Source organism: Lampetra fluviatilis, chromosome 21 (assembly GCF_964198595.1).
Source record: "Lampetra fluviatilis chromosome 21, kcLamFluv1.1, whole genome shotgun sequence".
Classification (NCBI taxonomy): Eukaryota; Metazoa; Chordata; class Hyperoartia; order Petromyzontiformes; family Petromyzontidae; genus Lampetra; species Lampetra fluviatilis.
The window spans coordinates 6,310,394-6,328,025 of NC_136295.1; the positions used below are offsets into that span (position 1 = coordinate 6,310,394).

The 17,632-nt window shown below is 42.8% G+C and overlaps 1 protein-coding gene across 5 annotated transcripts in view; it reads left to right on the forward strand.

Moving 5' to 3' along the window:
* The window catches only part of LOC144938172 (catenin delta-2-like), a 270,511-nt gene that overhangs the window by 141,704 nt on the left and 111,175 nt on the right, over positions 1–17,632 (forward strand). For all 5 annotated transcript variants that reach the window (XM_078865941.1, XM_078865938.1, XM_078865939.1 and 2 more), the window contains 3 exons: positions 292–967; positions 1,987–2,175; positions 11,645–11,855. In XM_078865941.1, the coding sequence (XP_078722067.1) occupies positions 292–967; positions 1,987–2,175; positions 11,645–11,855 (1,076 nt within the window). The remainder of the gene's footprint in view (positions 1–291; positions 968–1,986; positions 2,176–11,644; positions 11,856–17,632) is intronic.

Below are 17,632 nucleotides of genomic sequence, written 5' to 3' on the forward strand. Positions count from 1 at the left end.
CTATAATAAGACCCCATCTCTATTAGTCATAGTTTATTGTAATGGCTTTACCTTTGTGAGGAATGTGTTTTTATATCATTAGCGGGGAGTTTAAGTTCTTAAAAAGAAAATGTCAAGTAAGATAATTTTAGTAATTCATAAAGTTTAAATGATAACAAAGTGGTGTAAATTATATATTTTTTTACTTTTTTACTTTTTACTTTTGTAATTGTAAAAAGAAAACCTTTAGTTTAAAGCGAGGACTACTTTTGCATATTTTTTAATAAAAATTTAACGTTTTGTTTTGTTCAGCTTATGCGGATGTACGACCTGAAGACGCGTGGCAACGCCGAGCGAGACTACGAGACCTTCGCCCCAAAGCGCTCCGCGTCACTGCCCCCCAACCGCGAGCCTCCGTACGGCACCGTCATCGGGACGCACCACGGAGCGGGGCACAGCCACGGCGGGATGCCCCGTTCGGCGCACACACTGGTGCACGTGCCGTACGGATCGCCAGGCCCCGGCGGGGGCAGCCCCGCTCAGCGAGCCGACATGTACGTTGGCAAACGAGCGGCCGCTCCCTCAGCTGGATCGGGAAACTACTACTGGCTGTCGTACCGGAACAGCCGCTCGGCAGCGCCGATGGCGGTGGCCTCGCCAAACCACGCATCTCCCGCGTCGAGCGCCGCCTCCCCGCTTGCGGGCCCTGCTGCAGCTTACGCCCGGTCATCATCGCAGTCGCCGCCGCTGCTGGGCGGCTACGGGAACTCGGTGGCTTCTAGCAGTGGCGCGCCGCCGCTGGGATCGGCCATGACGCATCACCACCACCATCACCACCACCAGCAGCAGGTCCAGCAGCAGCAGCAGCAGCAGCTGGCCAGGTCATCCTCTCCATCGTCGCAGGCGTCGCCAGCGAAGCGGACACCGGGAGGCTCGGACCGGCAGAGCCCGGAGCGGGTGGATCGGCAGAGGCCTGGAAGCCTGTCCGGTGAGCGACGAGCACCCGCAGCGTGCCTATGCCAAAAAAACATGTTTTTCATATTGCCTCGGGACTAGACATGTAGGATACGACGATGGTGCAATGGTTAGCATACTGAACTTGCAATCCAGCAGCATTATAAATGCGTGGTGGGATAAAGTAGCAGGTACTTTCACCTCTTCCAAGATCTCTGACCGTCATGGATGAGTTTGTCAAAATACCATTTACAGGGGGGCGACTGTGGAGTTCCCATTTGTGAAGGGCCCTTCTGCCAGCAGTGACACAAATAAGAAATTGCAGAGCTGCACCTTTACCATTTTATTTTTACTTGACATGGTGACAATTCAACCCCCTCCCTCCATATGCAATGATTTAATAAATGGTCACAGTTTAGGTTTATGATTTAATGCAATAACCTATAACTTTTTATTCCATTTGTATTGTTCCTCATGATTTTCTGACTCAACAGTACAGTTTTGTTTGTCTCATTAGTCAGTCTAAGTAAATATTCTGATTTTGATCAAGATTCTGATTTGCATAATTTTTCATGTCATAGCATTTTTCATCGATTCCAATTAATCTTCAATATATGCAGCTTGACTGAAAGAATCAATATTTATAGATGAACCGATGCATTGTTACATGTCTGAACGCTGCAATGATAGAAATCAAACAGTCAATGCAGGATATTGGGGGAGCGGTCGTGTGGTGGTTAGCATACTGTGCTACAAGTGACCCGAGTTCGATTGCCACTCACGGCCAAAGTCGGTAAGGAATATGTGAATCGATTCTGGGCCTTCCCTAGGTCAATTCGGCCTTAAATGAGTACCCGGTACACTTAACATCTGCACTGGGGAGACAAAGGTGGCCGGGCGTGGTGCTGACTACACATACACACAGCCTTCTCTGCCGTACTGGCAGCACTTAGCCCAATAGTCCCTTGCAGCTATATGGGCAGGGTTGGGCTGCGGTTGTTGTCTTTGTCTTTGACATGTGTGTGCGCGCGCGTTTGCCTATGGCCCGTTCAGGTCTCAGGGGATCTTATTCAAGCCAGCAGGGAGCGGGGACAGAGGTGCGCTACGTGACGTCGCCCGATCGCCTCATCACTCCGATATATGAAGACCAGGTTTACCGAAGTCCCGAGTCTGCGACGCACACCATCTCGCGCGCCCGCTCCCCACCCGACTACGCCGTGTACAACACCGCAGCGTCATCCGGTAAATCTGCGAGGCCCCGTGCGTGCATCCGCAATCGACACATCGCCTGGCTTTGTGCGGACAGAATACGCAGCTCTCCAATGGGGTTCTGAGTTACTCCGCGTGTCTTTCGGCACGATGTCCACAACCGTGATACCCTACGCAGAGGAATATTCACTTGTCAGCGAATGGCTTTGGAAAAGTCTGTCCGAACTTTTTCTGAACCACTTAATTTGCTCTCGTTAGCCACACGGTAGGAATGCCTTTTCATATTCTGAGCAAATAGTGTTTGTTGTTTGAAGTAAATCAAATCAAACATTTTAATCGTCAGAGCTGTAATGAAAGGAATTAAGTTAAAAACTAAATTTAATGATGTTTTTTTTTTCTCGTGAAGTCATTAGTGACTGAGCTGAGACCATCAATGCACTTAGATTACAACTGAGTTTATCCTTCCAGTGATAAGGGGCCATCCATTTAGTACATACGCAAAAATCTTGAACCCCTCCCTGTACGCACGTGTACTTTTTACACCCTTCCCCACCTGCGTACGTACGCCTGACGCACCCCCCCCGAATCCGATAGAGCGGCCAATATTTAATCCACGCAGAAACGATCAATGATTAATAATATTAACGTGTTTAAGCGAACAGATAGTCCACCGCCGGACTATCTAACTCATTTGAAGGCCAACGTAGACAAATTATTATCGAGGCTTCACCCCCCCCCCCCCCCCCGTTTCCTATGCGTACGTACATTGTCAGTAGAGCTCCCATACGCAAGCGCACGCATTTGGGTTAACCCCCCCCCTCCATGCGTACGTACTAAATGGATGGCCCCTAACCATGGGTTGCCACAAGATTCAAACCCTGATCTCAGCATTGCCTGCTCGGTGCATTGACGTGAAATGATTCCCGTGAGCCACCAGGCCAACGCCGCAGTGCAACTTCAAAACGTGTGGTGCGCGTTGTCTTGTTTGCATGCAAATTGAGAAGATTGATGTTTTGTGACAAAATTAACCACATGGATATAAATACGAGGGCTGGAGCTAATTGAATTAATGCGGTCATTTTCGAGGAAGCAAATATGTCAGGAGACAACCCACGCATACAAGGGGAGAACAGTCATAATACACAACCATAAATCAGAATCCCACTTACTATACTGCTTTCTTCGTATAAATCTCAATACCCAACGTTTAGCCAACTCCTGCACAAATATCTCTTTATGAGCCAGTAACTCTATCTCCATATAGTTTGACATAGGCCGATACCATTGCATCTCTGCTGTAATGTATGAAGTGTGGTAAATTTGCAATATTTGTAAAATTGTCCCAAAGCACCAGCACATAGTATAATGTACCCAGTCCACGAAAGGGAAGCTCTCGAAATCCCCCTCCAGAGGGAATTTGACCTACTCTTCCACACTTTCCAAACAAACATGTGAGAATACCTACATTTTACACCCTCGCATGCCAACTGCCGATCAACTAGTTGTGGTATCTCCACTTATACTGCTGCATGGACAGGCTGGGGAGGAGGGGGGGGAAATTTGAAAACGTGTCCCATGCTTTTGAATGTCCAATTGGGAGATCGAATTGAATCGGCGACCTTTGAACTATAAGTCCACTGTGTGCTAACAATTAGACGATGACAGCAGCAAACCTTGAGACATTGCTGAAATGTATGTATGTATGATGAACTTCTTACGCACCATACGTAGCCAAACGTGCTAATCTAATTTCAGCAGCTGGCATACTTTGAAGATGCTGCACCACTGCATCATTGGGAGAAACAAATCGGAATCCTACTGACGATACTTCAATCTGCTGCCTACGCGATGAGTGCACAAACTGTGCAGCTAGAATTAATGTATACCATTCACGTGTGAACGTTGCTTTAAAAAATTACCCTTGCAGTCATTCACACACTGGTAAACCACACGCGCGCGCGTGCACTTGGTCAGGCTGATTATGCGCACGCCGCAAAGTGAATTAATTATCAAAATTAAATCCTCGAATTTTTTTTGGACTTTCTCATTATTTACGGCGAGGTGCGTTAATCCTTCCAGTGATATTGCATCCCCCCTAACCCACGTAGTGATGCAGCTTGCATTATAACCAGCCCTTAATGCATGCCTAGGTCATCCTGTCGCTATCACTGAGTGCCCATCTGTCAACCTGTCTTTCCTAATGACGGTCATTGTGAGTTTTCTCTTTTACACTTTATTTGCTTTATCCAACATTTTTAGAAGTGTGAACATATGTCAAGTGTAATATTAACCCATGGAACGTTTTGACTTGCATTTGAAAAGTTGTCAGTTTTAACCCCAGGCAGGGGGTCAACCTAGCGTAAATATCCTCATGGGGTCAACAAGGTTCAAGTTAAAGTTCATTTATTAGGTATAGCCCTGTGAGCCATTCGGCTCTTGAATCGGGTGCAACCGCAACAAACAAAAAACAAAAACATGAACAAAAAAACATCTTAAAGTGAATATGTGACTGAGTGCAAACAGAAAATCCAAGAAAAAACAGCAAAATATTGCAGAAAAAAACACTGTACACCAACACTGTGTGCAAAAATCCCAGTGGGATGCAAGTCAAACAACAACAACCACAAGACAACTTAGATTAAGGCCATCAGTCTAACTCTGTACTACAACAAACAAACATGGCCAAACCAAAAAACTTTTCGAAAATCACTAAAATAAAGCCATAAAAGCAATGAAACAGTGGTCATAGGAACAAGGTGAGTGCCAGTTTGTAGGAAATCATCACTGTTCATTTTACTGATAGACTTGTCCCCACCATGGGCATGTGGAGTTTCCAGCACCGACCCACCAACAGAGGAGAGTGCAGACCCATTACCCATAAGAATTTGAAAACACGTCGACATTTTTGTGACTTTAGTGGTAACCGATATTTTGTTTTAAAATGCTCAATATATTTATCAATAACATTGTGGCCTGAAAAGAACAAAAATATATGAAAGGCGATGTTTTCAGCAATGCCCTTTCCTCATATTGCGTGTGCGATTATGTCTATTTTTAAAATCTATTTTTCTTTTTGAGGCAATGTTTTTGACAAATGTGAGTTTTATTGTTCGCTGTGCTTCTGTACCACTGCCAATGAAGCATCACCAAACGATTTGTAAATTTATTGCTACGTGTTTTTTTTCACACATCGCCATAGATAACATTATTCTGACTTGTACATAACAACATTGCCTTTCTTCGCCTTAAGCACTAAATGAAGGCTCATGGCCAAACCAAATGTCATGTTTTATTCGATGTAATTTGACATCAGCAATCAGTTTTACGATAGCGTGCCACTTTATTGGCCTGCTCGGGTAAACCATGAAGGCAATGTTGTGGCCATCGCAGCTGCTCTTTGTCGAATTTACCTTCTAACTACCAAACCCCCTTCTCTTTGTTAAGCAACCCACAGGTTGTGCTTAGGTCATGGACTTTTCACCCATTGTAATTGGTAGGTCCCAGCAGTTGCATTAATTCAGTGTCCACCTCCAGGGATATTAGTGGCTTGCGTGTGGCTTCTTCTTGCAGTTACAGAGGAATATTATGCGAAAAACTTTAACTTGTTTTAATTGAGCAAACAAAACGAAAAATTAATTGCGTAACATTGGTAAAAAAAGTTAATAGTCTGCATGTAGGTTATTAGCATACCAAATCATTTAAATAATGTGTTTTTTTATGACAGCAACACACATTTCTGTTTGCGCTCTGATAAACCCTTGCTATTTGCAAAAGTTGGTGCATTTTCACAGAGCGCATTGCTAGAAGGGATGACTACCCATGAACGAAACTAAATGACTGCGCATGCTCCCCGAGATGGGGAGGCTCCATTGAGGGAGATGGCCGAAGGTGACGGTGATCATGAACAAAAAAAATCCCAGCAGGTGTGCAGGGTGCGATGGATAGGTTGCTCCCCAAGGCTGGAGGCAGCCGTGCCATTGAAAGGAAAGCCGGTCGTGCATTTCAACTCGTGAGCATGCCGGCGTTTGATTGGGATTATGGCGCAATGCTACGACTGCTGTAGATGCCACAATGCACGATAGGCGTACACACTATAAGAGCTTATTTATATTCTGTTTAACTCGGTCGCATCAATTCCAAATGTATCTTATTTACGCGGGTAACTTTTCTGGAGCTTTTGTTGTCAAAGGATGTTGTGTATATTACAGGACGTGCACGTTTCAGTTAAGAAATAGTTTCGAACGAACTGATGTTCTTTACAATTGATCCATTATTTAGCAAGTATGCTATATAAAGGCAGGAGCTTGAACTGATGCATAAGTAAGATTACCTAAGTATGTAATTTCCTGTTGGATTGGCTGGTAGATTATGTATTTCCTTATCAGGGGGCATGGAGAGAGATGTGACCCTTCCCATCTGCGTTCTGAAGTAGGTCAGGTAATGAACATTGCTGCAGCATTGGCATCCAGATACTTGCCCCTCTCTTGAGAATAAGAGTTCACGAATTAAAACGTGAAATGTGAATCTCGCTGCTTGTTTTGTTTGTTGAATACACGATCAATTGGATGCAGTGATGTTCACTTTATGATAATAGCACGTGTTTTATTTGGCAGCAAGTTCTTAATGTGTTCTCCCAGTTACACATCATCATCAGCCATGATCTATCCAAGTTATCACCATCTCCTCATGGTCACGCAATGCAACGATCTGTCTTTCCTGCACATGGTCTGATCCCATTGCTCCATCTCCTTGGTGGACAGGCGTATTCCGTCTGTTGGCTGCCACTCCATCATTCGTCTCGACCACTGGCCGTCATTCCTTCTATTGTTCTGCACAAATCTTCCATGCGCGTATTTGTCAGAGATCAGATCCACGGACGCACATGCATGAAGACAAACTGCGTCAAATTGTGTTAACTATCGGCGTGCGATGTTTTATTACTGTCATTGGTTTTTTTTAATGCAGAAAAAGAAGGCAAACCATTTATCAATAACCATTAACCAGTTTCACCTTTCTAAGTCTGAAAAGAAAAAGTTTTCAACTGGGTCCTGCATGAGGACATTTGATCTGTGTTATTTTTGAGGGGTTTTTTTTCCGTGGGAGGAAGCTGGGTGCACAAAGAAAACTATGCATGGGGGGGGGGGAAACACAACTCAAATTCACCAGTGGTGTCACAAATTGACCTGTAGGGTAGCGCTGTTGGGCATAATGCACCCTGGATTACCAGTAAATTTATGCTGGTTGCTTGATTGGTTGACTAGTTTATGACAGCACAGAAATAGTGGGGAGGACCAAGGATAGCAAACTAATACAGGGAGGAACAATGTTCCACACTGCCCACCAGGGATTATTTAGCTGTCTGTCTGTCTGACTGTCTGTCGTACATAATATATAATACACACAGCTCTTTGATTGGTGGAGACCTTACAAACAGCTCTTTGATTGGTGGAGACCTACTGCCGGGTACGGAGAGGGGAGGTGCCTAAGGGAGGAGGGTCAGGGGAGGGGCCTAAGGAAGGGGGGAGTCAGGAGAGGGGCCTGAGTGGGGGGGGGTCAGGGGAGGGGCCTGAGGGGGGGGTCAGCGGAGGGGCCTGAGGGAGGGGGGGTCAGGGGAGGGGCTTAAGGATATGGGGGGGGGTGCTCAGTGGAGGGGCCTAACAGAAGGGGGGTTAGGGGAGGGGCCTAAGGGAAGGGGGGTCAGGGGAGGGGCCTGAGGATATGGGGGTGGTCAGGGGAGGGGCCTAAAAGAAAGTGGGTCAGGGGAGGGGCCTAAGGGGGGGAGGGGCCTAAGGGAGGGGGGGGGCGATAGTTCAGGGGGCTGTCTGCCTGGCTACCTAAAGTCAAGTTATCTTTTATACATACAGGTAGGAACAACAGGTTCCACACTGCCCACCAGGGATTATTTGTCTGTCTGTCGTGCACGAATGCGCTGTCCAACCAAGTTCCTACCTGCCCACTCCGAAGGAACGTGTTTAATATGTGTCTTCCCATTTTTTTTAAGTGGGCGTAAAATGTATGTTTTCACTATAGTTCAGTAGTGAGCCAAGGTCATTGGCTTAAAGTGGTGCACTCTAGTAACAAATAGCAGCACATCAATAATTCACTTCTCTTGGAGCTATCTGTACAATTTCTCCGCTGTCTCTTGGGAGGAATATGTTGGTGGACGTGCATGCGCGTGTTTCCGCATTTGCGTTTGTATCACGCAGCATGTGTCCGCGTATTGCTGCAACAATATATATGATAAATAGAACATTGTGCGTTGCTGTGTCAACAACTTTTGTATGATAAAGTCGGCAGAAGAAAAATAAAATTGGAATCCAAATAACGCCGAGGAAGAATAAAACCCATCAGTTTCCTGATGAAATGCTATCAGCTTATGGATGACTTAATTTATTTCCACTTAGCATCATGATCTCTAATAGCCTGTACTGTATCCATTCATCATTTATTTTGCCAAGCATTGGCATGCAGCAGTTTTAATTCAGAGGAAGCCATTCCTTGCACATGCGAGCATATATTCGTGGGGGTTGGGATTCAGTCTCATAGATCCTGATTTAATCCAGCATTTTCAGGTAATTCTGCAATTTTGTCGATGTCTCCACACTGGCAAAAGGTGCAATTTTCTTGAAATGATGTTGCAACCAATAATGTTTTCTGTGCTACATTTAACACAGAGTGCAACACTTAACGTGTACCATACATTTACTTGTGGGTCTGCAACAGATTGTTTTGTCCAAAGCAGATTTCAAATGTGTTGCTGTTTCACATGCAAAACGTTCTCTGATTGGCTGGATGGGGTCACATGCTTATCGTGGCAACCTCCAATATTGCTGTCTTTTTATGGGCATAACGGCTGTGAACAGTTTGAAAAAACTAATTTTATTAGAAAAATACATGTGCACTGTAGTTATTGTCCTCATTTTCTTATTTTTACCTAATTTACATCCCTTAAATACCTTTATTAGAAACGTATTTACAGGCTATGCAAGCAATGTTCTCTTTGCCTACATTTCCTGCTGGGCACCTTGACATGGGGCATCATTGAGTGTAATGGCTCATTAGTGTCCAACTATGTTGCAAAATGCACCTAAAAAAAGTGGCGTGTTAAGGATAGGATGCTGCGTAACAATTGAAGAATTCAAGAAAGTTACACAGGGAGAAAATTGCATCGTTTTACTTCCACTTTACTCTTGCAAACAATTTTGCCTAATAGTTTGCATTGACATGCATAAATAGGTGATTCTGGATTTTTTATTTTATATCGGCCACACAGCGGCTTCAGTTGAATGTGGGCCAGTTAAACCCCCGTGGGCTGACCTGTATTATAGTTACCATCCATATGCATCGTTAGAAATGAAGTTGTGACTGTTACCGAGGGCTAGTAAGCAGTCCCTTTGGGCATGAGAAGCACAGCCAACTCGTCTGAGCCTTAATAGAGTTGCTGTGGAGATAAAACGGCCGTTCAATCGGTAATGCTTGGACCTCTAAGATGTAATTCCACAATATGTTTGGGACTGCATTGGAATTTGACATTGGAATTTTTAATTACATAATCTAACGTTTATGGCAGTGTCTCATTTTAGACCAGGATATTTTCATCCTTTTATAATGATGAACATTTTAGATTTGAAGCTTTCGTGACTGCAGGAATCCATACTCTTTGGTTCTTTCGGTAAAGTCACGTATGTATAGAATAAAATAAATCACAATTATGAACATGTCTGTAGTTTTCAATACTAGGTTGTTGTTTTTACAAATGAACATAATTCAAAGATGAGTGCATTATGGCTACTATACTGATTTATTTCGTAGGCTTCTGCCAGAATCTATAGTCGTGGTTTTCTTTAACATTTGTTTCAGCTCGCTTAGTAATATCCAATATTATCCGGGGCAATGCAGGTATGCATCATGGAATTGTGTTGGTTTTCTCAATTCTATTGCTCGTAACCCCAAGTGCAACCAGCCTCTGCCAATCCAGCGTCTGCTTCTGACAAATTATTGTATTCGTATGGAGCATCATTCGTCCTGTGAATAATGTGAATGCACAGTACTCTGCACGTATCTCTTCATTGTTAAACATGGAATGCTGGTCAGCGGTGTGATGTCTTGTTGATGTCAGAGATGCAGTCTACTTTTATTAATCTCAAATGGCTTAGAATTATATTAGAGTGAATGCACTTGGTATGGTATGTGTGGATGTGAGTGGGGGGAGGTTTTACTGTATTCAGCACCCTTGCCTCCGGGTTTAGCGTTTGCTCCGTTTTGAAGCCAGCGCCAGCCTCCTGCGGGACTATTATCAAACAAGCCTGTCATTTGATAATTTGTATACACATAAAATACACTTTTGACAGCAAATACACTTTGAGAGTGACAGCACTGTGCGTGATTGTGCACACCGCAATCCAGCTTGGTTTATCTCTTGGACATCATCGCGTGTGTGACACCCACTTACAGGGCTGCCATGCAGCCGGTGGTATACAGGATGTACAGCAAATGGGCCACTCACCTGTCATTAAAGAGGTTTGAAAGGTATGCCCACGTATTAGTGGGGCATTCTAGACTCATGGTGTCCTTCCCTCATGTACAAAATATACATAAAAAATTACTTTTAATTTATCCCACGCTCACTTAAAATGGTGATGACTTGATGTGCATATAAATAATAATTGTTATTAGCCATAGTGATATTGAATAAGGTTTTTTATGATGATGATGATAGTTATAGTTGACTGGTAATGTCATTACCGATGCATCAATTTATCTAAATGAATTATCACACTAACTGGGCATGTATCAAATTGTGCATATGATAAGGGATTATTTACGATTCATGCAAATTATGTGCATGATATATACCAACGCCACATTTGCATAATACACATGAGACAGGAGTAAAAAAGGAGAAAAAAATATCTAATTTTAAAGAAATTCATAACTATTCATTGTTTCACTGTGGGGAGAGTGAATTTTTACATGCCAAGTTAAATATGGCCAATTGGTCGTATTTTTTCCGCTCGATGCAAAGGTTCACTATTTGAGACGAGTGGCCACCCTAGTTGATAATAATGTCATGTGCTTCACGTTTGATGATAAAGATTTTGTTATATTATTCACTAGAGGAGGCCACTCGTGCCTGCATCACGGGCAAAATTGACCACATTTCTTAAACGACTCATGATTTACTTGCTGGAGAACAACCACGTAACAATATCACCCCTACTGGTACATTAATGTCAATCTGCAGGCCACTGCTGTGGGCATCTGCAGAGGGGGACAACTACCACCGGGGAATCCCTAGGCTACACTGCAGCAGGGATGGTTGCGATGAGATGGTGTTGGGATGGTTGAGATGAGATGTTGATGAAAGAAAATTTGAGTTGCAGCAGCAAATTCTCAACTTCGTAACAACGATGGCACCGATTCTGTCTGCCGTCGCTGCCCCTGGCTCTATGGCTGCCGTTCTCAGTCTTGTTGTTGCGTGGGTCTGTGTGTCTCTGCGTAGCTGTGCACCGCTCGTCCAGCCAGCGCAGCTCGCGTAGCGGCCCAGGTGGGAGGCAGCGAAGCAGCCACTCGGCTTCCTCGCACACGGAGCCTGGTTCGGTGGGCCTGGCGCGCAGGCCCTCGGGAGAATCGGCGCACAGCAGGCATCTCATGCAGCCTGACGGTCGCCTGCGTCGCTCCACGTCCTCCGAGAGCCTGCAGAAGGACCAGGGGTAAGTTTGGAAGTAGTCGGTTTTTATCAGAACAGCGTGGAATATCCAGCTGTCCGCATGTATGTGCATTGCATAATGTAATTTTCCACAGATGTTCACATATTTGACCTTTTTATATATCCTCCCATAGCTGAGTCCTCAGCAAGCCAGATATGCGATGTTGTACTGTACCTAATCCAGAAATTACTTATATTTTTGCATATTTTTTTTCGGTAATTGGTGTCGGCAACAAGATTGTCATGATTATCACCATGTTTGCCAATATTATTGCCTTTGTAATTATTGCTGCATGATATGGTGCAACATTTACCCTCCCGGAAAAATGTTTGTCCCCCAATTGTACCCGTCGGGTATATAGGGGTCTTCATGTTTATTTCTGTTAAATTAACTACACATATACAAAGATAAATGTTTGTTTCACGAGCAATAGTTTTAGTTTTAAAATGTATTCATTAATGTGAGGCTTATTTTGACTCTCCCTATAGGTTTCTGCTGTATGTAGAAAAAAATGTATACTGGACTAATGAATTGTGACTGTAACCTTGAATTGCAAGGGGTGGCACCCAGGGGTGGGGAGATTGGGATGATGGGGGTGGTGGGGTTCGTTGCTCAGTGACAGGTACTGTCTTCTAGTAATAAGCGTCATTTGTTTGATTGGGAGCATGTAAAATCTATTGTATGTATGTACTTTTAACTTTTTTCTGCATTGTATGTAGCCAACCGTGCTAATCGGAGGTGCGGGAAATTAGAGGTGCGGGAAATTGAATTTAACTGTTGATAATTGTATTTATTCACAGTATAATGTCATTCAACATATGTTTCACAAAAGTAGACGTTCAAATAAAAAACGCATTTCAATCTGGCCAAAATGAAACAAGAATAATCTTACGAATGGTAAAATGTTAGTTGGGAACTTTAAAAAAAAATAAAAATGGCACAAGAATGTCATCATTCCATTAAGATTGCGCTCGAGAGGACCGCTATGCACTTATTATATTACAAAGACATTTGGCAAACATCCAGTGACCAGTAAAAGCTTAACCCTAAGTTGTACATGTGTAGTGAGCGACTTCCGAGACACGACGTCTAGAGGGCTCCTTGTTTATTTCTCACACTTGCAGGCACAATCACTGAGCGACATATACCTATATACGGGGCTACGCATAGCTGACCCATCCACATAGCCCCATCGTCGGCGTCTAACTATATAGCTGGCTGACTAATATAGCGACGACGACGATGGGAGCCGTACAGCGGATCGGCCATGCGGCCAGACGATGGAGAAGAGATGACGGCGAATACAGCGACGGCAGCCAGGACCCGGACCCCACGACAGCCCCGAACCTTCGGTCACGTCCCCCCTATATACTCCTCAGCGTGGCTAGGCCCTGCCTCTGGCCACGCCCCCTTCTAGAACCTTCGAGCAGGTTCCCGGAGCTTCCCGACTGACCCCACCTTTAACCTTTAGCCCAGTTACGCCCCCCTTATAGTTGGTTATTATATAATGCACCCATACCCGTGATTATCCCTCCTGGCCAACAGATGGCACCCTGTCATTACACATGTGTGCAGAACATGTACAGCCCCTCTCCCCTTGTCATTTCACTGTTGGATGAGGGTCTCCCCATGCCATACGAATCATGGGTGGTTATTTTACCATATTTAGAGATGTGACAAAAGCAGGCACATATCCGGGTGATTTTGTCCAAGGCAAATACTAGGTTGTCCCTTCGTTAAATCGGTGTTGAGTTGCGTCTGTGTCTTTATTTTGCTTCGCACATATTTAAAACACTGCACAAGTAGCTGCTATTTGGTATGCCTGCAAATTAACTTTTTCTCGCGGGTAAAGCAACTCTGCAGCAGTCAGTAACAAATACTGCATTACATTTTGTATGCCCTCTGCTATAATTGCCAATTGGCGCACTGCCTCTCTCTTTTGTTTCGCTCTGTCTTGTTTCACAGAGGGGGTCGGCTTTGCTTTAAACCAGCTTGTGCGTGCGAGACATGTTCATTAACACATGGTGGAGCATTCATTAACAATGTACTTCTACAAACTGGAACAATTTACACGTGTACCATATTCGGCAGTGCATTGTATCACACACCCAGTTTGAAATCTTATCAGACGTGTATATATATGTCTAACAAATGAAAATCATTAGGAATTTACTTTATAAATAATAATAAGAATAATAATGTACAGCCCTTTGTCAGTTTATTGTGAAGTGAAGGCCTCCCAGTGCTCCATCAGACATTGGGGGGGGTGTTTTGACCACGCTTTACCACACTGGGCCATTCAGTGGGGACCCATTAGCGGTTCAGATATTGTGTACGTATGTTGAACTTCATTTGCACCGTACGTAGCCATCCGTGCTAATCGGAGGTGCGGGGGAAGGACAAGAAACTAAACACAAAAAGCCGTTCTAAACAAATGAGTTTTCAATCGACAAATTGTGATCATATCTTCTTTTCTTCAGCCCTTTGGCTCTTGTCTATTGCGTATGCTGCACAAGACCTCCTGGAGTTGCTGCGTTCAATACACTTCTAATTATGTTTTCAGTCCTATTGAACTTGCTTCTCCAGCCTCAGGAAGATCGATTAAATATTGTTACTGTTGCTGTGAAGTAATTACAGTAATTAGCTGCCAGTTACGGATAATTACGACAAAAGCCATCAAGTACAGTGGCAAGTAAGTGATAGTCAGTGTATGTCGGGTGTTGGTATGCTTGTTGGTGTGGGTAATATGGGTTTGGTTTGGGCTTTGGAAAGAAAGTTCGTGTGCAGTAGGGCTTGCGAAGGCCGAGGTTCACGTGGCTGGGAAAGGTTGGGGCTCTAGAAAGTCAGCGATTCACGGAGCATGAACTAATGCACAGTGATGCAAGGTGGGTAACTTGGCAATGCGTGGGCACTCACAAATTTCAGTGAAAAGCTCCTTCAACACAGCACAATGTACAGCCGTTGTGGATCACTAGTTTTAGTGAAGTGTGTGGACAGTCATTCTTAACTGAACATCAAATGCTGCGATTCTTAAATAACTTAATGAAACCTAAAAGCTACCTAATGCCTTCGTCCAATTCACGTGTTCATTCAAATGTAGTTGCTAGTTTTGCAAGCTTTTCCTCTACATCATCTATCAACTTGATAATAGTGAGTTAGTTTTGAGCATTTGCATGTTTAGTTTTATGTAAATTATGATTAGCTGAAATCCATAAATAATATTTGTAAAATAATATTTTTCTGGGTGTCCTGAGAATAACTCCTCTAATGTTTATTTGCAAGATGTACTGATATATTTTAAGCATGCATTTTTCTTTCTTCGCATAATAAAATATATGTATTTTTTTGTGTAGGAAAACAATATATTGCATGAACACTCAAGAAACATACCGTGCCCTCCAAGCAGAAATTTAAATGGATTTGAAATTAACGTTCGGCCTTGCCTTTGTGAAGTATGCAGGAAATATGAAATGATCACTTAGCAAATTCTGTTCAGCAGGGGTTGTTTCTCATTGTTATAAAGGAGATCTTCCTAATGTGGAATGTTGACTCCCTTCAATATTAAACCTATTGATAGATATGGTGATTGATTTTTAAAGACGGAAATGTTTTATATGCATAGAAATACAATTAATAAATACTCATATTTGTTTTCTTGACGCACACAGTTGCAGATGTCTGCTTGCTATGTGCGCTTTTACATTTGTCTGCACAAAGAAACATTTTTCCGCTCCCATTTTATAAAGCTGGTGTGTGTGAATAGAAGTGTGTTTTATATGACAATTAAAGTGCACACAATCTTTGTTGGCCATGATTGCTCAGTCAGTATATCAAGAACCACGCGAAAAATCGCGGTCTGGGGTGAGACGGCCCATCATTCCTCAAAGGTGGTTAAAGTGTGCACTGCCTGGTATGCTTTCACCACTTTATAGAAAGTCAGTGGCAGTTTAGAACTGCTTTTTATATTTGTCCTTTCGTCACACCTCCGATTAGCAAAGTTGACTATGTACGGTGCGAAAGAAGTTCAAAATACATACGAGTGTGTATGTGTGTATACAGGGTGGCTCAAAAATAAGGACACAGGGTTATTATATTTATTTCAACAAATTACATAGTTATTTAATTTATTTCAACAAATGTTTCAAATTGCTTCCATTTAATATTAATGCATGCATGAATTATCTTGATTGAATGTAGCATTTTTTTTAGATTACAACCTCCTTAAGCGTACATAAAAACGAATTAAACTCATTTGTCTTTTCGTCAATTTTCTTTCCATTTTTTAATAATGGAAGATAAAAAGTATATATTAATGAAAAATAGATATAGCTATTAATAATGATAACAGATAAAATATTAACTTGAAGAATAAACATTAAAAATGTTTTAATGCCGCTATTAAAATAAATGAAATAACTGTATATGCCCTGACATTTGAAACACCCTGTGTGTATATATATGGCCCATGCCAGGATACTCTACTTCTAGATTTAAAGTTTTCGTGACTGCAAGGATCCATTCTCTTTGGTTCTTTCGGTAAAGTCACGTAGGTGAAAATAATAATAAAATAAAAAGTGAAAACAACTAAATTAAATCATGACGTTTCGGGCGCAACAGCGACAACAGTTGCTGAGGTATGCCGAAGAGATGGCTTTGACAAGCTATATAAATCCTTGTCAAAGCCATCTCTTGACTTTACCGAAAGAACCAAAGAGTAAGGATACTCTACTGTCAATTATAATGTTGGACCAGGTTAGTACTGATCTTAACATTGATATGTACTGAAATGATAATGTACACAATCATACTCCCTCACGTACGCAGAGAATTCCATTACTTCCACTCATTCACAAGCGGCACACTCGGAGACTTTACATGATTAAATAATATCAAGCCAAGGATAAATTATCCTATTCCCTCCAGTGTGTTTATTGCGTTTATCACAGGCTTGACATTTTTTGGAGTAGTAGTTGTTGCAGAAATGTGGCTGAATTGTCAATAGGGATGGGGAGGTAGATTGTCAGATATTCCACAAGCAAAGCTGTCCTGTAAAATCAATTAAAACTCCTCCTTGCCAATACATTTCTATCCTTTTCATTAAGAATATTAAACCGGGTGAAATATTTTTCAAGTTCGATGTTTTTATTGAATAATAATTGTAGTTTCATGATAAATAGTTACATTATAGTGAATGTGAACATTAGTGTGTTGTCGCATGGACAAGGTAATGGTCATCGTGATCAAGAAGAGACGTTTGCGTGCCAGTGATGTGTACTTTGTTCTTTTTTTAATGTTTTGTTCACTCGGCCAAGAGCCAAGACGCTCCTTTTAAAGGATGACCTCTTCAAGGGAACTATTTGCCCTGAGAGAAGCGTTAGCTGGTTGTGACCACGAGGCTTGGAGGGCTAACGCCTGCATTACGGCAGTGAGCCGCGCACTGCTGAGAACCCAGTTGGCGATTTGTGATTTCTGGCCACCTGTGAGTAGACCAGGTTCTCCGGTGTATCGAGTTTATGGCTTCAGCGGTGACTGCACAAATAACATTACTTTAGCTTCATTCCAGCTCGGAGAAAATAATGATAATGATGATAATAATGTCGTTGGATTGAGGAGCAAAGAACACTTCGCAAACCATTTCAAGGACATCCCTTGCGTATGTAAAGTCTGTTAAAGGGACCCCTAAAGTACTACTCTGATGATCTCTTCAAAGGCCATTCTCTGACATGAGGTGGTGCACTACTTGCTGCTGTCATCCAAAATATGGAAGAATTATTTTAAAT